Here is a 22,849-nt window from a genome sequence, read left to right on the forward strand (position 1 = left end):
ACAGGCAAACGACATTGGCACTGGTGTGTTTTACTGCTCAAATGACCACCTTTGACACCACTCAGTTTTATTTGAGCTTTTATTAAGGTGGAGACGTATACTGTATATTGTGTGGCCATGGTGATAAAGAAACAAATTCATGACATAAATAAATTACTTTTAAATGGAGTAAGGAATTAAACCCCGGCTTGTTTTTGATGAAGCCTTCGGCAGGTATTTTTTATTAGGTGGTAATTCATCTAAAAAGTTAGAGAACCTTCAACGGGGACGTGTAAGGTCAGCAGACATCCACTAGGAGGCAGCGCTCAACCTTCCGTGATTACCAAATAATCTCTTGATACATCTGCTTTTATTGCCATCTTTATTTTAATGTCATAAACATAGTGATGATAATTTCCATTGCAACGTAGACATTTCTGTTTCTAAGTGATTATTTTGTATGCATGTTTATCTTCTGGGGATTAACTACTTGGTCCTTGAGTAACATATTGGCATAGTACAGTAACAGTTTATGCTGTTACGTGACGTCATCAAGTTGCCCCAAAAAAGTCAATTTGAGCTTCTTTTGTTTTTTTTTTTGAGCAAGTGTTGCGTTTGTCGACAGGGGGTGACGTCGTCCCAACTCATCTGGATTTGGTGCTTGTGGATTCCTAAAGGGGACATTGAATGATCGGTGCTTTTTTCCAAACAGAGAGGTCATTTAGGAAATAAAAATCATAATTACCACAGTCAAATGTCCATTTTTGGCCCTGTAGACCACCGACTCCTGACCGCTCCTGAAATCAACAACGCCTTCTCTGCCAGGCTGGATGTCGAATCGCACACTGGTCATAACAGATGCATGTTTCATTTCAAATGAGATTGGATTAGGATTCCAGTGAAACCCCGGTAGGACCCACTATGGCACCGTTTTGTCGTACTAACATACCAACATTTACCGATGTGCTGCTGATGCGTGTGTTTATTAAGTAACAGTTGTTTGGAATTATCGTACTAGCGATACTAATTTCCCGTAGGCGAGATCACATTAGCCTCGGCGGTTCACTGCATTAGAGTTTTGTTGATACCACACAGACGTGCCGCCCGCGTACCTGTCCTGGACCACCTGGATAAAGTCGCACTTGTCGACAATGACGCTCAGCTTGGTCAAGGCCTCAAAAAGGAAGTCACATTCCAAAACAAGATCGCCCTGCGACAGAAAATATTACAACTCATGAGGAGGTGTTTACAGTTAGTTATTCGGTTTTACATTGGAGGCCTTTGCCAAGCAGAGTAAACAGGAAGTCGCAATAGGTCTCGTGTTATTGGTCCTTTTCCATTGATTGTATTATTTCCATTTTTTTGTATGTTTTTCCCGAGTTTCCAGAGGACACAAATGAGAGAATTTGTCCAAACAGATCGCTACAAACCAAAATGGCAGCCTTATTGTTCACTTTCACGGGATGGGTCCTTGATACTTTTTTTGTTACTTCCTGTTCTGATGGACACACCCGTCCAATTTCATGTTGATATCTGAAATTGGTGTTGGGAGGCAGTTTTTTTCCCCTCACTTTTCAGGGGGACCAAAGAGGGATACTTCAAACCAAAATGGCTGACTTCCTATTCTATTCCGGGCATATGTCATTGTGACTTTTTTTTGTGCATCCTGTTCTGAGACCTCCACCGAATTTCATCTTGAACCAGTGAAACTGGTAAATTCACTCCTTAGTGTCCCCGCTAAGGAGAGAATTTACCAGAGCAGATCATTTCAAACCAAATTAGAAGACTTCCTGTTCACTTAATGTGGAAGTCTTTTTTTTTGTTTGTCCTGTTATGATAGACATGAATGTCAAATTTCATGTTGATTGGTGAAAATATTGCTGGGTGGGGCAATTTTTTTTCTGACTTTTCATGGCTCACTATTGAATGATATTTTTTTGGCATGGCCACTTTAAACCAAAATGGCCATCTTCCTGGTCAGTTTTGGAAATGAGCCCTTGAGACTTTTTCGGGAGTCCTTTTATGATACTATATTGCAGACTATCCGTTACCGATATCAATTCTGATTGATGGATGGATGTCAGGTGAGAGTTGATCAGTGGATACAATTGTTCTTTGGGTTCTTTGTTTTGTTTTTTTTTGGCTGATATCAGACCGATATCCGATTACAATATCAGATCGGGACACCCCTAGAAATTGGTGTCTGCTATTATTTTTTTCCTAATTTCCTGGGCAAAATAATGAGAAGCCCAGAAACAAGTAAGATTGTTTTTTTTCTGAAAAATCAAGTCCATTCCCAGCTGTACCTTCTGCTTGACGTCATCGCAGGTGACATGGAGAATCAGGAAGTTGTCACTCAGGTTGCTCACAGAAACTCCTGTAGCCAAAAACACAGACAGACACATTTTGAGACGTTGCCTACCAGAGTTGTGATTCCTTAACTCGTCTCCGGTTGAGGTTGACCTTTCAGCGAGCCATAACGGATCCTCTGCTTGATCTTGGCCTCGTCCAGCAGATAGGCGGCGTCTCGGGTGAAGACGAGCTGCCGAGGACGAGGGCGAAAACCGTTGCGGTCGTACTTCACCACCGGGACGCTATACTGCCAAGCGGGAAAATGCACAAACTTGATTCAAATCACCCTGCTTTACAGTACAATGGCAATCATCTGAAAAATTAATACCGCAAACGTTAGTAGTTTACCTTGACATTCTCATGTTGAATCATTCGCAACGCTTTCATATTCATGTCTCCGATATCTGGATTCATTGGAGGTAAAAGCCGATGAGTGATTTCATAAATAAAATGTAAGAATTGGGAAATAAATATCATGTGTAAACAATGCACTTTGTGTGCTTAAATAATTGAAGAATAAAACCATAACAAAACAATTTTGAACAATAAAGAAAAAAAATCAAATTAAAAAAATGTACCGGTAGCCAAAGAAAGCATTATAAAAACTGTTAAAAAATAGAATAAATATATCATCAAATAAAAGCAATTATCAGGACAATTTTTTGAATAATTTGAAATGATATCTACGAAAACACGTTGGACTTGCCTATCCTGGTGTCGAGGAAGGGTGTGCACACACTGAGCGGGTAGCTCTCCTTTTTCCCTTTGAACATGAAACTGGTCTGCACTTTCAACAGAAGCTGCAAACAAGCCAAAGTTATGAAATATCACCGCCGCTTGTGTTTGCGTGCGTGTGCGTGCGTGTATGTGTAAAACACACTAGTGCCTTTCGCTCCTCAGTAATTCCTTGCACGTATTTGCGCACCATGTGGCGAATGAAGAGTTGCTTCAGGAACAGTGACGTCTGCAAAGTAGGATGGGTTGGGGGGGGAATCAGTTTTGAAAGTTATCTAAATACTCTTGTATGCACACAAACGTTCCCTAAAATAACCCACATACTGTTAAATCTCCTGACAAAAATGCATAAAAGTTCCCGAAAATATCCGAAATCTACTGAAACACTCCCTAAGAGTAATCTAAATACTCCTAGCTGTACTCACATATACAGGTACTCTAAATTACCTAAATGCCCCCCAAAAAATTGTAAATCTACTGAAATAATCCCAAAAAGTAATTAAAATATTCTTAGATGTACTTCAAAGTTACATACTGTTAAATCTACTGAAATACTCCCTAAAAGTAATTGAAGTACTCATAGATATCGTGAAATATTTAAGTTACCTAAAAACTCTAAAATCTACATGGGGAAAAAGTTCAATACAACCAAATTTACTTGAAAAATATTCTGTACCGGATTTTTAAAAAGTCAAACATTTTGCATAATTTAAAAATGTGCGTGATTTCCGCACACGGGCAACGGCTCGTCAAAATTCCTAGCAGACCTCTTTCAAGATGGGTGGGGGGGTGAGCCACGAGTCCTTGTGCAGAAGCGTTTTGGGGAGGTTTTCCCTCAGGCGTGTCAGGTAGCTGTGCCGCACGTAGGACAGGTACTCTCGGTTGTCGGCGCCGCTCGGCTCGTTTCGGGTCATGAAACCTTTGATGAACCTGCGGCGCACGATGACAACACAAACGGGTCACGTCAGTCGGCATCCTTGGTGGATGATTATAGGAGAAAACCCCTTCCCCTCAAAATAAAAAAAATAAGAATGGAAAATTATAAAACAAACAAACAAAAAGAAAGTTTAAACAATGGGTGCTAATTTTCTATCTATAGATTTGGGTTTTTTTGTCCCCCAACATTTTTAAAAATATATTTCAATCTTATGTCATTCATTTATATTTAAATTCTGCCTTTTTGAGTCCGTTTTATAGTAAACCTCAACTGAGAATCACAATAAAACCGCTTGAAGCAAGCACACTGGGTATCTTATTTCAAAAAAACGGAATCAAGAGTGTCTTCTTTTCACCAAAGTCAAGTCATACGATTCTTGACAGTGACGTAGCGGGGGAGGGGGTGACTGTACCTCTTGATGATCGCGACAGCCCATTCCCTCTTTTCTCGCTCCTTTCTGGCCACCAGGCCTCGCCAGCAGTTCTCGATCTTGGTGGCTGCGGCACACGCGAGTCACTTGTAGCATTTTGTCATCGCAGCGTCAAAGAATAAGACCGAAAAATACAAACCAGCTTCTTTCTGCTTCTGGTAGTCGCCTTTCACTCTGTAGCCTTTGTACTTGGCCTGAATTTTTGTCGCTGCAGCACACGCACAGGCATACGAGTCAATTTTGGGCATTACAGAAAGAGCCCTCAAAAAATTGAGTCATGTACTATTACAGGATGTATTTTGCAATTCATAATTTCTGTGCCAGGAAAAAAAACAAGTGGATATCACCAAACGTTGACTATTTTCCACTTTGTCTCACCCAGCTTATGTTTGCAAACTTGAAAGGCGTCTTCGGTGGCAAACAGAGTTCTTGGATGGCGAATGAAGATCTTGGTCCTTGAGGCGAACAAAGGTGACAAAGAATGACACTCGGATTCCCAAAGGAGACTTTGATGGGAATTTTTCTTACCGGCCCATCTTGTACTCGTCAGGTTGGTAGCGCAGATGCTTGATCAGCACTTGCACACCTTCTGCCGCCGTGCCTTTCCAGCTGGGCCACGTGTCCGGACAAAGAGGCTTGTACCTGACGATGGAAGCGGATGACAAAATACTGTAAGAGTTGACAGAACCTTTTACTAAACCCGTTTTTTTTTTAATTTAACGTTGTATATCGTATTATTGTCTTGATACTATTGTGCATCAACACAGACAGAAATGAATCTGCACCGAACTTACGTTGGAGGTGTCAAAGTCAAGGCCCGGGGGCCAGATCTGGCCCCGCCATGTCATTTTAAGTGGCCCGCGAAAGCAAATCAAGCATGTCAACTTCCACGATGCTTGCTAAAGGCTGAACCGAAATTTCAAACCGTCATATCTAATCCCCAACAACAATATTGAATCAAGCCATTACTCTTGACATCAGATTTAAAAAAAAAAAAGTTATCCATCAAGTTGTTTTTCACTCCCACTTCTGCGCTTACCTCTGGAGGAAGATCTCGTATTTGCGACGGTAGGCGAACCCCGCCCGCCGTACCCTCAAGTGTTCCATCAGACCCAAGTACTTCACCTGATGTCTCACCAGGACATCATCGAAGCGTCCTATCGGTGAATTCGGTCGTTGTGTAAATGTCCGCGCGGCTACAACTTAATCATTATATGTGACTGAAACGTGAAATTTGAGATTTGATTTATGGTTGCGAAGAAAAGTGCTCACCTGGCTCTTTGGCTTCATTGGGTTTGATGCATCGGACATACCATGGCTCTTTGGTCCCGAGGATCTCTATCAAGCCCACCAGGCTGCTTTTGAACTGCGTCACTACCTTCACCAATAAAATAGCTCGATAAGGCCAAAAAAAAAAAAAAAACGAAAACAAAGTCGTAAAATTTACAGTTTCGGGCCTCTTCTTATGGTCCGGCTCACTCGGAGGGAAGCAGTGTTTGATGATTAAATTTTTGGACTGTTGCATTACCTTGAGTGGAAAAAAAAATCTGGATTTGAAAACAAAATCTGACATTGGCCTCGCGGCAGAGGGGGAGTGATGAGAAGTGGCTAAGTTTACACGAGCGAGGGGGTGGCCCCTTCACAACTGACTTGTGGTAGCGTGACACAAAATCGGTGTCGGACAACTTTACCTCTTTTCCATTTCTGTACAGCAGGTCGTTGTTTTTGTCCAGAAATCCTGAAAATTGATCAGAGGTTAGAAATGAAAAGTTACAAGGACTACAATTGTTTTTTTTTTTGAGCTGATGCCAAGTCTGATGTTTGTTAATTTACAAAAAATAACAATAACACATGAGGAATAAAATAACTAATTATTCCTAATAATTAGACAAAAAAACTAAAACTAATTAATATTTTTTTTTGTTCCTTATCACTTCCAGCAACGAATATATGAACACAGGCAGAGCATAGAGAAAAGTCTGCAATAATTTTGTTTGCCAATTTATTTATTTATTTTTGCTTGGGGTTGTGTATTATTATCTTTGTCTTTTGTTGTAATGTGTTTGGGAAAAAAAAACTATAGTGGGAAAAAAATGCCCTCAAACACAACAGTGGACCCTTATTAGGCAAAGCAGATTTCGCACCTATGACACTGTACGTAACTTCTCCAGCGTAGTGCAAGAGGCGAAAGTCTCCCCTCGCCAGACTTTTCCTCGTTTTCTGGTCTGCCAGTTTGTGTCTGCCGAAGATAATTGAGGGTCAGTCGGCAAATTTTGCCTTTTCACTCCCGATCCGTGTAACCCTCGGAAAGAAAGAGCTTTCTTTACGTGACAAAATGAGGATGGCCGCCGATTATTTCCTCCATTTTTTCCAAAAGAGTGAAGTCCGTGGCTTCTCCGGGACGTAAACATTCCTCATCCTTAACAAAAGGAGACAAGCATTAAAAATGCTTTTGGAATCAAATCTTCATCCTCATCTTCACCAATAATGAGATGATCCCTCTGTGTTTCTCCTCCACGAGGTCGCAGATGATCTTATTGTTGAAATATGGCACGGGCTCCCACTGCGTATTCAAAACAAGAAAGAGGATGTCACTCGGGTTGTCCGGAGAGCTGCCGTTGCAATCAAGTGCCGAGACGGACCTCGACGCCTTCCATCTCGTACTCGGCCTGCTCCGACTTGAGGGTGAGCTGGATGAAAAGCTGCTGTAGCTTCTCGTTGCAGTAGTTGATGCAAAACTGTTCAAAACTTGAAGAAAAAAAAGTTTTCAGGCCGAATGGGATTTCTTCGGTTACAAAACACATTCTTGAACATGCCACAAGATTCACCCAGAATATTTTTGGGCGTGGCAATTTGCCATGACTGCTATTTTAACATCCAACTTCAAGTTTTTCTTAGCGTGCCGCCATGCATTCGCCTTCAACGTAGCTTTTTGTGTTAGCTTTTCAGTCATGTAGTGTCTCAGTCCGAACACTAGGGGCGCTATATAAAATGAGCTCATACATTTATTTAGATAAAGATGAGACAAAGAAGAACATCAGGAATGTTACACTATCAGCATTTTTTCATGAACCAATGAAATGCAGTAACGTGCCATCTTTTTTTTCTTTCATTAAAATACTTGTTTATAGATATGTAAATGTATATAACACCCACCCTCTCGCTCCCTTCCCCCCAAAAAAAATTTGAAGTGATCTCACCTGTTGACGGTGAACACCTCAAATCCATAAATGTCCAAAAGGCCAATGACGGTTTTTCTGGAAGAATCCTAGAAATGTTTCCCATCATTTAAAAGATTCACATCATTGGATGAGATGTATTTCGAGAGAACTTTTAGGCGATTCTTTGTTGCTCACCACGTTAGCTAATGACTCATTGATCTTGTTGACCAGCCAGTTGAAAGTGCGCCCGTAGACAGCTTTGGCAAGGGCATCCCTGGCATATACAGCGTGATCCACCGAAAAGGGACTGAATACCTTCTCCCCAACCCGCCCCCCCCCACCCCCAAGAGAAATGTCATCAAAATAACACCCATTAGACAATGAGTACCTCACCAACAGTATCAATCAAAAGTGAGCATGATTATTTTTGTCAGTGCAGATTTTCTCCCATGTTAGATCTCGTGAGATTGTTTCAGATTGTAGTCACCTCCTCTGTTTTGGCTTCAATCTTGCGGTGGGTTAAGGCCTGTTCCAACACCTGAGCGGGAATCCCAAGCAGCTGGAGGACAAACATGCCATTACAAGTATTTATTATTCGCCCGGCTGGAAATGAATATGTTTTGGTTCTGTGTCGAACCTTGGACAGCCAGTGCATTTCCTGGCTGTTGTGGAGAGCGGCGTATCCTCGAGTGTCCGCCTCAAACTTGAGGTTGCCCAAGTGGAGCACGCTGGCGACGATTTCAAACAAGTGCTGCAGGTTCGGATCCGGAGAGCACAACCGGGACAAAAAAAAAAAGAAGACATGAGCGCATCGACTTGAATCCCTCCAATTTAAAACGGACCGTCCTTACATCGGAAGTGTATTAAAAAAAATGTCTCAAATTATCTTTTAGTTTTATGGGAGCGAATGCACACCCTTAATCTAGATTTTTATTTTTTCCCCTACCTCAACATCACTCTCGCTGATGTTCACGACTGAGAGAGCTTTGCACACCGTCCTCCAGTCGCTTCTGTCGTTGACGGAGCTAACTTTGGCACAGTCACCCTGTCGGGAGATGCGCAGTTGGCGAGTTACTTGTGTTTTTTTCGCAAGTCGCAGCACAGCTCGGTCCCCCCACCCCCAAGCCGCACCCCCCATAACGGGGTTTCCTGCCGTCCCTGACCTGAACCAGGTAGTTGTAATGCTGGCAGTCCCTCCGCAGGCCCAGCCAGCGGAGCAGTTCCTCATCCCCGCCGTCCACCAGCTGGTAGAAAATGTGAAAGTTTCGCTCGCCGTGGTTCTGATGGACCACGCGTGACTTCTCCAACAGGTAGCTTAGGATGTGGCCGCCTACCGCCCCACCCTGCAACACCAAACGTCTCTCAGTTCACGTTCCCAGTGAGAATTCGTTATATTCAGTCCTGTGAGGATTTGTTATGTGCTCTATTTGTATGTGCAGCCGGTCCATCTCAAATTAGCGATTAGTCGGTGTTTGAAGGGCTGCTATTGTGGAAACGAATCGATGCGAATTTCCCTGACCTTGTTTACAACATCACTTGTTAGCATTAAGCTAAGTGCAAATTTGTTTGTAAATATTTGATTTTGTTTTATAGTCATCTTAACCATTGACAAAAAAACTTGCATCTTATTTGTAAAACTTGCAAGCGCAGTTTCATTTGATCTGTACCTGGTTAAAAAGCTAGGATTTTTTTTTTTAATATAGTATCTTCATAGTTATTTTGTCAATTTCATTAATGGGCGTCACTATTTTCATCTGCACCGCGGATATGCTGAAAGAAAATTGTATTTACTTGCTTGGTTTTGAACCATTGTTGCACGGAAGCTATCAAGTTGGTATGCTTTCAGTCACAATTTTTTTTTTTAATTGTAATTGAGACAATTCCGATGCTCTTTTTTTGGATGCAGACTCAGTTGCGGCAGATGCTCAAAATCAATTGACTCGGGCTCAGGTACAAAGAATGTGATTGGAACATCCTTTGCTGAAATGTGTTTGAAACATTACTTTGAGGTGCTTGGAGTCTACCTGGTGGTCAAACTGGATGTCCATGTACTTCCCAAAACGGCTGGAGTTGTCGTTCTTCAGGGTTTTGGCATTTCCGAACGCCTAAATAACAAACCGAGCTCATTTTAAGGGGGGGAAAAAAATTGAAACTCAGGAAGGAGAATCACAACTCCAATCACTGACCTCAAGAACGGGGTTGGACAGCAGCAGCCTGTCTCTGACATTATTCAGTATTTTGGTACTGGGACAGCTAACGGCGTAAAAATGAAGAATTTTCTTGGAGGCCTCCGTCTTGCCTGCGCCGCTCTCGCCCGAGATTAGGATGAAGTGGTTGTTGAACTCCGACATCATGGTGCGGAACACGTTGTCGGCCAAGGCGTAGCTAAGCAGAACGTAGACGGGGAGGTTGTTGGGGCATCTCAGGACGTCATATTGTGGCTTTTGCGCATTGAAAAGAGAGCAGCTGTCCATCTTACATGTGAGGCGGGAGCTCAAAGAAGTTGACGCCCATGTATGTGTCCATTTGCTTCTTGCTGTAGATGTCCAACTCCTTATACGGGTTGAGCGAGACCAGCAGAGTCCCGATATAGGTCTGCAGAGACAGCGAGGTCACGGTCATCACCTCTTGGATCTCGTACGTCTGAGTTCATTAAACGCGAGTCACATTGAGAAAGGTGCCCTCCGTATGAGCAATGTTGTCCTGCTCAAGAGCAATAAGTTTGCTAAATCACTTTTTGAAGGACAGCCCCGCCACCCTCCCCCTGCCCCCTTGAGGACAGCATTGACCCTTGTGGGGTTTGCCGTTTCAGCAAGACCAGTTACCTGATTAAGCAGCAAAGTAAAGGCGGCATGTCGGCAGCCAGGACAAAGTGGAAACTGGCACTCTACTTTTGAATTGTCACCACAAAAATTCCAAATGAAAACTTTACACGACACATTAGCATGTCACATCAGCGATTTAACTTCAATTGACATGTGTGCTACAATCATAACTGTCTGTTATGATTGGAGCCGCGCAGCATTATGTGGCGTCAAGATTTAAAGTCTGGGTGTTTGTTTGCTTTTTTGTTTTTCACGATTGAAAGAGAAAATGTTACGTTATTTTCGTGGGAGTAAACCAGTTTATTAAAATTCATCGCTGTAATGTTTTCGGACAGAAGGAACTAGTTCGCCATGAAGGTAAATTTGCACTCACAATGCTTAGTCAGCTCATCGTGTCATTTATTGCCTCATTTGTGGGTCCAAGACGTTTGAAAAAAAAAATTTGGGGGAAGATGATATAACCACTGTCATTTGCTTTTGTGAAGAGTTCAATAAAATCACTGAAAGAGGCTGCAGGGAACTGTTAGAAGGAAGCAACTCACATAAATGAGATTCTCACGGAAGCGTTTCCTCAGGTTGTCCAGGAAGGCCGTCTCGCTGGTGTAGGCGTCCAACAGAACAAAATCCTGGATCCCCACACGATCCCGGGCGGTAAGGGAGGCCTCCATGTTCCTCAGAATGCGGTTGCAACGCTCCTCCAGGCTCTGAGCCATTCAAGAAAATATTTTGGACAAAGAGAGGAAAAGTACACGGACCTCATGTCAAGGATATGGATTAAAATGCTCAGACAGCTTTCCAGAAATGCAACCGTATATCTGCTCCTTATCTTATTTTTGTGAATTCAAGTCAAAATCAGCTGCTGGGACCTTGGTTGCATCCTCTCTGCTCGCGATGACTCAATGTTCAGACAAAGCTATCTAATCGACTCCATTCCCAACCCGCTCATGGTAAGGCGTGAGTATTTTGTTTCTATTTCTATTTGTATTTAAAGTGCGAATGCCTTTTTATAGGAATAAAAGTGAGTCATATTTCTAGTTGTTTTTATTCGTCGCCGCACTTTTCTGTCGACATGTATCTTAATCTGTGTCTGTGGTGCAAAAAAAAAAAAAGGTTTTGGACCACTATACTGTGCAAAAAAAAAAAGACATTGACTTGATTTTGATCACATTCCAGGATTGTCAATTACAAAAAGCTTCAACACTTTAGTAGTTCAACTCCTTATATGATGTAAACTGAACCATGAACATTAAAAGCAAGGCAAACAACCCTTATTTTTTGTCATATCATTACACTAAATAATTATACATTCACCAGGTTTCACCGTCATAACCCGTTGAGGGCAGCCACAATTGCAACATTGCCCGCGATGAAAAACAGTTCTATTGAAAATGGCTTTGATTTAAGTTACGCATATCACCGCAAAATTTATCAAGTCTAGATGGGGGGGCGGGGGCGAACACGCTTGACCGACAGCGATGCACTTTAATTACAAGGCTACAAAGGGCTGAATCGTATTACGTTGCGGTCATTTGGCTCTCATCTCCAAGTACCCGACACTTACCGATCAGTCAGCTGTCGCGCCAACTGCATCTCCTTCGACTCGCATTGATTGAACACTCCAAAAACAATCAGTCAGAAGTCGGACTCGAAAAAGAAAATCACCTACCGTACGCCGAAGGCCCCTGATGCGCCTCTGTGCCAAATTAAATGTGATTCAGCTCAATGGGTGGGCCGCAATAGCGCGGGAGGAAACAACCCCACAGATTACACTTTCGACTTCCTTCAATAGGAAACCATCAATATGGACGTCAACGTGCAAGAGAGGACGCAAAAACATTCCTCGAGAGCCTGAGCTTCAACTCTAACTTAAAATGTTCTTTTGACTCCGTTGGTGTAAAAATCCTGACCTGCCATTCCACTCCAGTCCAGTAGGTGGTCTTAATACATGTACGGAGCGAGAAGAGGCACAAAGCAATACGTTGAAAGTGTGTTTTGATCAAACGTTTTATTGCGGCTTTTCACATATCGTGAATTAAGTCTGGAATGTAGAAAAGCGCAATACAAGTGAAAGCCCATTGGCCATGTTTTAGATGTTTGCCTCTTCTAACTGATCCAAATGATCCAGCTCATCGGCAAGCCTGGTAACGATCCTGATCATGACAACCCTTTTCCGCAGGCATCCAAAATAAACAAGAGTAAACATCAATTTTTGATGTCAGGGCAGCAGAAGAAGAGGAAAGTCTAACTGACCCAGAGGCCGCTCCATTGTCTTGGCAGTCCTTCCAGTACGGTGAGAGATCCTGTTACGCGCACATATCGCACGGGACAACATGCGAGGGGGGATATCAGGGGGCTCCGCAGACGTTGAAGGAAACCTGACACACTGCTACATTAGCCCCTTGTTGCTATGATTTACACTCCAAACACACTGCAGGGGGTCCTCGGTTTCGGACGGTCGTGACTTAGGGGGTTTCAAAGTTCCAAAGAACGGAAAATGCAGCACGAGAAGTCAGGCTCAGTTACTACAGAGAAGTGTTGTTCATAAAAACGTTTTTTTTTTTGGGTGGGGTAACGGCATGAGTAACAACTTTTATATCCAAGATTAGGAAAAGTTTGTCTCGTTACCTCCTTCCCTTCCAAAGACATGTGAGTCATGGCTGAATCGGTCTTGTAGCTTGAACCTGGTAAGTCCAAATGCTCTTCTACTCCAATGCTGGACAGCTCCTCATTCAGATAAAAAAAAAGTCCTCAGTGGCAATTCCAAGAGCCCCAAGGTACACCCATGGTGGAACTCCAGCAGGTCAACAGAGATATATGTCAGGGTTCATCTCCTATCGCTGGTGTCTTCGCTTCAGCCACTAACAGGAGGAAGCTAGGACTGCTCCTTCCTCACTCGTGTCTGACTTGTGTGGGTCTCGAAGGCCCAGCAGAAATACTTAAACATTCATGGGGCTCAGGCAGCAAACGGTCTTTCTGTGCTTCCATGTGTGTGTGTTACACTGTAATACAAAGAGGGAGAAACCCTATCCTTCCAGGGTCCCATCCTTAGCGGGCTCAGACATAAAATTAAAGCACAGGTATTTGATTACTGATCTTTGATTAAACGGATGGATTTCAAACTGCTTACAAACGGCACTCGAGCCCCGTTATGTCATGTACTGTATAGAAAGGATAATTGCACTGTACTGGAAAGTGAAATCCCGTGTCGTCGGAGGTCTCTCACAATTTGTGGAAATTGGCTATATAGAGACCTTTTAACACTCCCTTAGTCGCATATTGACCACAGTCTCATTTACTCTAATTACAATTATGAGCATGCTGTATTGGCATTTACATCCGATACAATGACACAAGAAAGTGGCAAAATATGAAATGAATATAAAAATACACACAAGGCTACTCCCTTAAAACATAGTGGCAACATGTCACTTACAAAGCAACAACTGTCAATCAACAACAGCAATGTTATGTTTTCTAATCATATCCTTACCTTTGTGTCCATGCCGGAGCAAATGAGAGATGCTCTGCTTTGGCTTCCTCTGCTCTTTTGGTGAGTTCAAACAAGCTGAAGGTGGCTGTATATATATATATATATACTGAATTGTTTAATCCATCTTTATTTATGAGCGTCCCACCAGTTTTTTTTCATTCATTTAAAACATGACACCCGTAACATAGCCGTTAATACTCTGGCCCAGATTTGCAACTCAGCTAGTTCGGCCTTTATTGCTGATAATGCTGTTTTGACCAGAATATATTGCATTGTGTGAGCATGGCTATCATAACAATGTTTCTGTGGGATCTAAAATTTATCAAGTGGCCCAGAAATATACCATGTCCACATAAACACTACTCAGAAAAGGTTAGGGATGTATCACATTTGCAGATGACCTTAGTTTGACCTTCTGGAAACATTCGAATGCATCGTTCAATGTTACAGCAAACCTTCCTTGTTTTTTTTTTTTGTTTTGTTTTGTTCACCTAAATAAAAATATCCTACCTCATAAGCATTTCAAACACTTCAGCTACTAAACGTCATGCAGACATAACCGCATACAGTATCTTCACGCAGTCTTGACAAACACATTTAAATTTCAATAACGATATTAATGTCATAAATAATGAGAGCTAAATATAAGTTTATAATTTTGCAAATTACTATACGTCTTGAAATTCCCGGCCTGTTTCGCCATTGTCCAGTGACGTCAGAGTGAAGTCGGTTGCCGAGTTCTCAACTCGGACCTCACAGTTTAAAGGGGCGTTCCAATGTTCCTGTACTTTTCCCAGACACAGGGCGGTAAAACTTCCCATCTTCCTCAAATGCAAGAGTCACCGAGGTATAAAAGTGACGATAAATTTAATTCTCTTTTTACATGTTTGTCGTTTGAATGAAACACTCAAATACGTTTTTATAGCCATTATCGCTTTTACTTCCGGGTACGTAGAACCGCGCCCTCCTCCTTTTCAGGTACACTCGTTGTCGTCTTTTCGCGGTCGACCGGGTTCTTCTCAGAAAAGTGGGTCGGTCGCAAACTCCGCCGCCACGTGCCACTGCAAGTGTTTGTTGTGTGTCGTCCGTCTTGTGAACGCCGACAAAATGAGCAAGTGGAACTCCGCCTCAGTCACTTACGTACGGTGGAGAAACACCGATCAGAGGTACGAACAACTCATCTACTCGCTCTCTCTCTACGCGCGTGCGAGGTCGGTAACTATTTATTCCAACCGCCCATGCGTGCGTGTGTCAAAGAGTGTGTTTGTTGCCTAGTCTTGTTTGTGTGCGTGTGAGAAAGTATTTCCCTGTGTATGTTCATCCGTGTCTATAGTGTTTTGGTGACTCTGCTGGTGTGTGTGTGTGTGTGCGCGCGCGCGCGCGCTCATTCATGTCTATGTCCATGCTGGGCCATATTTGTGTGTACTGTATCTGTATCTGGACCTGTGTGTCCGAGTGTGTCAATGGACATCCGAAGGTTTCATTGACAGAAGAGACGTCTGTTTAATAATGTTGTCTTTTTTATTTCCACTCTGATTTTGGTGTTCTTGTGTTTAGCATGGAGGGAACCCCAGTGGATCAGAATGGCGAGCGCGCAGGTTCAATCAAGGATGACGGCCGTGTCATCATCGGAGGCATCGAACTAGAGTGCAGAAAGTCTTCACCGGCGGTTGATCCCAAACATGGTTTGTACGCTATTAGTGATTATATTCCTCAAACAAAACACAAAATCTGGCCTTTTTTAGGGGGGGGGGGGGTGCTTAATATGATCCAGATCTACATTTGGTATTTGAAGCAGTTATGTTCTGTCTTGGCCTTTGCAGAAACCTTCACTCTCGATGACGCACTGGATGCTCTCGGATTTGGGAGGTTCCAGTTGAAATTGCTATTAATCATTGGCTTTTCCTGGGTAAGAAATCCCTTGATAGCTGCATCCATTAAAAAAAATATTCATACCCATTTTGGTTGCGGGGGAACTGGAACCTAGTTGAACTGACATTTAGCGAGAGCTGGAGGGGACGCGTAAACAAGCATTGCGTCTGAAATTTCAGGTGGCAGATGCCATGGAGATGATGATCCTCAGCATCCTTGGCCCGCAGCTGCACTGCGAGTGGAACTTGGAAGGCTACAAAGTGGCTCTCATAACCTCAGTAAGGGTCCCGTTTTGTTTTTGTTTTTTGTCTTTTTGTCCTCAATGGAAGAAATAACTTCAAATGCATTATTTGCAATGTACTGAAGCGTAAAGCTGATGCACCAGAATGAAGAAGTTCAGTGTTACATGAATCTTTTCACCCAGTCAGCCTTGCTTGTTTTTTTTTTTCAGTACTATGTAAGAGCGACCTAATTCCATCGCTAGTAACGTTTATTCATTAGACACAAAAAGTACTCCGCCAGTGAGCTGAAACGCGAGTCATGTTAAAACCTCTTAATGTTGTAAAGAATTAAGACACCTCTTCATCATATGATTATTTTCACCTTATAAGGAGAAAAAAAATACTACTTGAAACTTGGCACAAGGTCAGAATTATCATGTGACGATAGTCATATTTGATCACGGCGAAACGTGGAGCTCATTACGCTAACATGAAACTTAGCACACTGAAATGTGAAAGTTATGACACTTGAACACAAAACCTTTTGATCAGAAAAGAAAATTAGAACGTTACAAACGTGAAAATTGTTCTCGCGGTAAAATGTAATAATTAACACACGTCAAATTATAACACCGTAAACATATCATTTAGACGTTGATTAGGAAATACTGCGCGCTGAATTATCATGTTCAAATGTGAAATCCTGCACATTTAAATGTAAAACCCATCACGACTAAACGGTGAAACTTAGTACGTTGTTCGTGAAAAATGATGCTGTTTGGGCGTGAAACGCATCGCGCCGAAACGTCAAACTTATCGCGCTGACATGCGAAAAATATCATGTTAAAACATGAACATGCTAATGATTTTAACGCGCGCAAATTATCGCCTCGTTAAAACATAACGTCTACAAGGTTCACCCATGAAAATGACGACCTTTATCACCTTTTGAATGCGACGCTGAACTTTTTGTTTTCTGGCATGGCAACAAGACACTCGCGTAGCCATATACATGTCAACGTAGGCATTAAATGGGAATTGTGCCTTATTTCTAGCCTTATTTTTATCCTTTTTATTATCCCCAACCCTGAGGTGGTGTTCGCCGGGATGAGCTTCAGTTCGTCACTATGGGGCAACTTGTCGGACAGGTACGGGAGGAAAAAGGTCAGCACAGTTTCGCTTTTACCATTTTTCAAGCCATGCAGTGATACTGTCGCATGACTAACCGCTGTCTTTTTTTTTTTGGTCACATTGAATGTCAACGCAGGGCCTGACCATTTGTATCTGCTGGAGTTTTTACTACAGCATGTTGAGCGCCCTGGCGCCAAATTTTTTTTGGATGTTGCTGCTGCGAGGCATGGTGGGCGTAGGCATTGGAGGAGTTCATCAATCGTGAGATCTGTTTTTGTTGTTTGGTTTTTGTTTTCCATTTCGGGCTGGGCGATGAATCTGTTTGAACGATTAAAGCAAGTTTAGAGCTTTTTTTTTTTGTAATCCTGGAGGAAGGTAGTTTAATTTTCTACCTTCTGTTATTTTCAAAAAGCAGGAAGATGAATGAATGAATGAAATGATTTTTTTTCTTCTTTGGCTTTTATCTATGTGCATCTTGGTAAACATAGTGCCCTCTAGTGTTCACATTGAAACGTGACGTCATTGAAGTACCTTGCGCTACCGTGAAAGTTGGTTGTTATTCGAGACAGTGTTGTATTTACTTTGTGTGTCAAACTTGTCATGTTTAAGCAAAGTGAATGAATGAATGAAATGATTTTTTTTCTTCTTTGGCTTTTATCTATGTGCATCTTGGTAAACATAGTGCCCTCTAGTGTTCACATTGAAACGTGACGTCATTGAAGTACCTTGCGCTACCGTGAAAGTTGGTTGTTATTCGAGACAGTGTTGTATTTACTTTGTGCGTCAAACTTGTCATGTTTAAGCAAAGTTTCTGTTTTTGAAGAATATTTTTTTGCATCACAACATATTTTCAGCATTATTACAAGACATAACAGTATTATTAACAGCTAATTTTTATACTTTTTTATTGAAAGAGCGAGAGAGAGAATGAATGTCTAATTTATTTGCATTCAAGGCAAATTTTATTTATATGCCTGGGGGTAGTGTAAATATGTGTCGATAGACAGATAGTGTTTTAGGGCGGCATGGTGGCCAACTGATTAGCACGTCAGCCTCACAGTGCAGAGGTGCTGGGTTCGATTCCGGCTCCGACCTTCCTGTGTGCAATTTACATGTTCTCCCCGTGCTTGGGTGGGTTTCCTCCCGCATACCAAAAAACATGCATGGCAGGTTAATGGAACACTCTAAATTGTTCCGAAGTGTGATTGTGAGCACGAATGGTTGTTTGTGTCTGTGTGCCCTGCGATTGGCTGGCAACCAGTTCAGGGTGTCCGCCACCTACTGCCCGAAGAAAGGTTGGGATAGGCTCCAGCACCCTCCACGACCCTTGTGAGGATAAGCCGATTAGAAAATGGATGGATGGATACAGTGCTTGGTATCAATTGGTAAATTCAATTTAGCAAATGGCAGCAGGAAAAAAAAGCAAAACGTCATACTCGTTTTCCTTTGCCTTTTCGATGTACAAATGGGGAAAATGTCAATACAAATTCCAAATCAGATTTTTATGAAAAATATCAGTTTGCTGATTATGAAACTAACGTGATATGACCGTATGCTCACTTCCAGGGTGACCCTGTACTCGGAATTCGTTCCACGCAAGTCGAGGGGCTTCTCCATCGTCCTGATGTCGGTTGTTACACGTGCATCACTTTCACTGAACAATGCAAATGATATTTTTGGTCAAATTTTGGCCTTCAAGCTTTGCTGGGACTTTGTGACCTCTTGCAAATCCATTCGATTACTCAATGGAGTAAATCTGTTTTTTTTTTTTTAATTTAATTTTTTTGTATATTTCAGGTATTTTGGACTGCCGGCGTGGTGTTTGAGGTCCTCCTGGCCGTGTTGGTTATGCCCACCCTCGGCTGGCGATGGCTAGTATGCATGTCCGCCATACCATTGGGCATCTTTCTCTGCTTTTGCTTGGTAAGGTTGTTGGCAGTGGCAGCACGGCACAGAGTCAACTTTCGTTAGTTTCATTAAGTACAATCTAACAAATTTGGTCAAGACCACCATCCGGGCAAAGAGAAAAATGAAATAAACTTTGAGAAGGGACCTCCGTCATGAAGATCGGTAGACTGAAGCCTCTGGGGAATGGGGTTTAGTCAGAATCTAACGCCTTCTGCAAGCAGCAAAAGAGGGCGAGTGAGGAGAAGCGGTTGTAAAACAGGCTAAAATCCAGACGTCGGGTGCTATAAAGTTGTTGCATGCTAGGTGTGGCTTAACCAAATACAGTCAAACCTCTGTTTTCGTCCATAATCCGTTACAGAAGGCTGTTTGAAAACCGAATCGTTCAAAAACCGAAACCATGCACTTAAAAAAAAACAATTATTGAACACGTCTGCTCACAATGGAAAGCGACACGAGGAAGCTTCACTTCCTCGTGTAAGGAAGGCGAAAGGAGTCAAGCGGTGCATGCAAGTGCGCTCAGTTTGTTCGAGAACCGAAATTTGTTCGTCATCCGAGGCATAAAAAACTCGAAATTTTTGGTCGAAAACCGAATTGATCGAGAACGGAGATGTTATAAAATCGAGGTTTGACTGTACAAGAAAGTTCGAATATTGCTCCAGAGGGAACAATTTTGCTCAACTCGAATGAGGACAAGTACTTAGTCGCACTTCCGTGTCTTTCTATGAGTCCTTCAGTCCCTCTCTATATGAATTGATATGAACATTTTAAATGAAATTGAAATAAAAATGTAATCAGCCAGAAAAGGTCAGTTCATTTGAAATGTTTTTTTTTTAAATAACCTCATTTGAAATGGTTTTTTTGTTTGTTTTGTACACAGTGTCTGCCCGAGAGTCCTCGTTTCGACCTGCTGAACGGCAACAGTGCCAAAGTCATGGCGTTGTTGGCAAGCATCGCGAAAGACAACGGCAAAGCCTTACCTCACGGAAGGATCCTGTGCAACATACAGGTGGCGCCATCCGTCTTTCCACCACAAAGATGTCGTTTGACGTTTGCGACTGACATTTTTCTTCTGATTTTGATGCAGCGAAATCGCCGCGGGCATCTCCGGGATCTTTTTACACAACAGTATTACAAAACCACTCTTCTCCTCTGGTTCATTTGGTAGGCTCTACAAACATTCCTCATTTCCTATTTTCTGATATCTCAGGACTAGTTTAGTGTTGTGTGTAAATTCTTAAATTCATGATTTGATGTTGCCTCAAGGTTTTCCTTTGCCTTTACTTATTTTGGAATCATCCTTTTGACCACTGAGCTGTTCCAAGCTGGACATTCGTGTGGGGGTAAGTGGCATCGTTTTGCCTGTTTGTCACTTTTCTCCATCCTGTGTAATCAACAAAACCCCAATATGAATGACAGTCACCCAGGGGGCCAAAATTGAACCGGAGTGTAGTCTGGAATGCAAATTACTGACATCAGACGACTACAGAGACTTGTTATGGACCACCTTGGCTGAATTTCCAGGTGAAATATTGCCTATTGACTGTGTTGGATGCAAAAGCCCCGAAGAATTCCAGTATGATTTTTGTATGTCTGCGTTTTGTATGATTAGTTTTTTTTTGGTCAAGATTTTGGTTGTTCATCCGAAGCATGTGCTAAGTTGTGTACAAAGGCTTCAACGGCGTGTTTAATTTTCATTGCAACATGTGATGTGCCAGACAGAATAAATAGGGAATTATTTAGCGGGACATTTTTATTGGGTTTGGAGGTGATAACTGTTGCTAAGTCAACATTCAACATATCCCCAAGGCTACTTGCAGTTGAACGAGAATATGACGACATAATGTTGGTTGACGGTGTGTTTTTTTTCTGGCAGGCCTGGTGGTGGTTCTGGGTATGGTGGACTGTCTGGGCAGGAAAAAAAGCATGGCCTTGCCCTTCTTCATCTTCACTCTGAGCCTTCTGCCCTTGTACGCCTGTATTGGGAGGTAATGCCCATGTGTGTGCGTGTAATCGTGTAATTTGCATGTCAAAATGAACTAAATATGAATGGATACATTTTAATGACCACATTTTATATGGGGGAAAAAAGTAAACGATTGAATGCAACTATGATCACGGGATTCTTGATGAATATTAAATGCTCGCCGGACCCGATTAAAGAAGGGCATACATGGCCACAGTTCTTAATCACTGACATTTTATTGAGACACCTGGGATGGGTTTAAAATTATGTCGCAGTGGGGGCGCATGCGTAAAACGTCTCCTTTAACTTTGTGCCTTTCCTCTCACAGGACGGCGCTCACCATTTTCATCTTCATCGGCAGAGCCTTCATCTCGGCGGGATACCAAGTTGTTTTTGTGTACACGCCCGAGGTATGACAGTGTTTTTATAAACGATAAATATGTTCAAAGGCGTCGGGTCAAAGTCTCCGCTGTGCTTCGTCAGGTCTTTCCGACCGAGACCAGGGCCATGGCCATTGGCACTTGCAATGCCATCTCAAAGTTGGGCGCCCTCATCACACCCTTTGTGGCACAGGTAAGACTCTGTCCAGGGAAAATGATTTTAAAATGTATAAATATACTGTATATTTTTAAATTATATACATACAATATAAATATCTAGGTGCATACAAAAAAGAAAAGGTGCCCAGAACGGCACCATGTTGCTTTTTGTTAACAGTTCCAGTGTTTTGATCAAAGGTGCTGCTCCGACATTCTGTATCCTTGACGCTGGCCGTGTATTGCCTCTGCTCTTTGCTGGCCGGCTTCCTGTGCCTGCTACTGCCCATCGAGACATCGGGAAGGGCCCTCCATGAGTCTGAGCAGATGTCCACGCTAGGTTCTGCGAGAAGGCTTACCTAAAAGTCCCACGGCAGGCATTGAAGCTGTTGCCTATTGTCAGAGATGGACACTTTGGCAAAGGCGATGAGTCAAGACGGGTGTCGTTAAGGTGGAAGTGGTTTCATTGGTAGTTTGGAGCACTGTTACATTGCCTTGGAGGGTTTATATCGAGCTTTATCCGTCATGTCCGTTGAGCCCCATAGACACCATGTTGTTGGACTTTGCTGTTTACAGAGTTCCCCGATGTTCCTAAGCATGGAATGGTTGTTCTTAATTGCCTGTAAACCAGACAAGACGGGAGCAAAGCACATTAGCACATTTTTTCTTTGCAAAAGGGACTGCTTAAATGTGGCGCCTCGCTCGGTTCAATAAATTGCCACTAGGTGGTGCCAAAAAACTTTATTGAGCTTTGTCCTGAGCACAAACGCTGAAAAACAGAATCGAGGTTCCCCCCAAAAAATCTTCCATGGGTGAATTTGTGAATGCTGAGCTGCAAACGTGCGATGGTTTACAGTAATTTTGAAATTGATCGTTGGGAAAAAAAAGACTATTTTTCTTAAATTACTTTTCATTGCAAAATCCGTTCTTGTTTTTCACAGGACATGGACTACTCCCACAAAAAAAGCGATTTTTTAAATTACTTTTTTTAGGCCAAATATTTAATTTTGTAACATTCATGTTAAATGGCAGTCAGCACACACCTGCCACTATTTAAAGTGTCTCCAAATAATGTTAAATAAAATTCAGATGTTCTCAGATTTTCCTGGCCTTTTATTTATTTTTTTATACCAGAGTTCCTGTGCTAACATGACCACTATTAGGGAGAGTTCATACTCAACTCAATTTTTTTTAAACAAATTTGACACCTTGTTTAGGTTCCTCTCTTTACTTACATTACACCATTATTGAAATACATTATGCGTTTTTTAGACAAGAGATCCTCAAAAATTGGCACTTCTTATCTAAT

General features: G+C 42.3%; 2 protein-coding genes across 2 annotated transcripts; one reads left to right on the forward strand and one right to left on the reverse strand.

Annotated features, from left to right (window-relative positions):
- Positions 1–347: 347 nt before the first annotated feature.
- myo1hb (myosin IHb) lies at positions 348–11,132 on the reverse strand. The gene is made up of 31 exons (XM_052050976.1): positions 10,962–11,132; positions 10,074–10,189; positions 9,781–9,979; positions 9,619–9,699; positions 8,758–8,937; positions 8,541–8,639; positions 8,232–8,345; positions 8,082–8,153; positions 7,790–7,909; positions 7,634–7,701; positions 7,076–7,181; positions 6,916–6,996; positions 6,761–6,852; positions 6,578–6,672; positions 6,125–6,171; positions 5,881–5,961; positions 5,706–5,811; positions 5,473–5,590; positions 4,962–5,075; positions 4,812–4,888; positions 4,573–4,641; positions 4,416–4,500; positions 3,834–3,996; positions 3,212–3,295; positions 3,038–3,131; positions 2,680–2,735; positions 2,443–2,578; positions 2,286–2,356; positions 1,092–1,189; positions 725–824; positions 348–650 (listed from the first exon to the last, which is right to left on the reverse strand). The coding sequence occupies exons 1-31, from the start codon at positions 11,130–11,132 to the stop codon at positions 624–626; spliced, it is 3,120 nt and encodes a 1,039-aa protein (XP_051906936.1). The 3' UTR covers positions 348–623.
- Positions 11,118–22,640, forward strand: LOC127591135 (synaptic vesicle 2-related protein-like). The gene is given in 21 exon segments (XM_052050979.1): positions 11,118–11,164; positions 11,266–11,366; positions 12,596–13,969; positions 14,620–14,719; positions 14,721–14,756; positions 14,888–15,075; positions 15,467–15,594; positions 15,733–15,818; positions 15,961–16,059; positions 17,095–17,166; positions 17,270–17,394; positions 18,700–18,806; positions 18,929–19,056; positions 19,919–20,047; positions 20,126–20,202; positions 20,305–20,381; positions 20,458–20,562; positions 20,915–21,026; positions 21,333–21,414; positions 21,488–21,577; positions 21,742–22,640. Coding segments are annotated over 19 exon segments (2,031 nt in total). The 5' UTR covers positions 11,118–11,164; positions 11,266–11,366; positions 12,596–13,841; the 3' UTR covers positions 21,904–22,640.
- The last annotated feature ends 209 nt before the right edge of the window (positions 22,641–22,849 follow it).

Source organism: Hippocampus zosterae, chromosome 18 (assembly GCF_025434085.1).
Source record: "Hippocampus zosterae strain Florida chromosome 18, ASM2543408v3, whole genome shotgun sequence".
NCBI classification, from domain to species: Eukaryota; Metazoa; Chordata; class Actinopteri; order Syngnathiformes; family Syngnathidae; genus Hippocampus; species Hippocampus zosterae.

Coding starts and splice junctions, on each gene's coding strand:
- myo1hb (XM_052050976.1), bottom strand. CDS start 11,132: ATGGCTCAGAGCCTGGAGGAGCGTTGCAACCGCATTCTGAGGAACATG. Junction 2,736..3,037: donor CTTCCTCGACACCAGGATAG/GCAAGTCCAACG, acceptor CAATGAATCCAG/ATATCGGAGACATGAATATG. Junction 1,190..2,285: donor GCGATGACGTCAAGCAGAAG/GTACAGCTGGGA, acceptor TTTCTGTCGCAG/GGCGATCTTGTTTTGGAATG.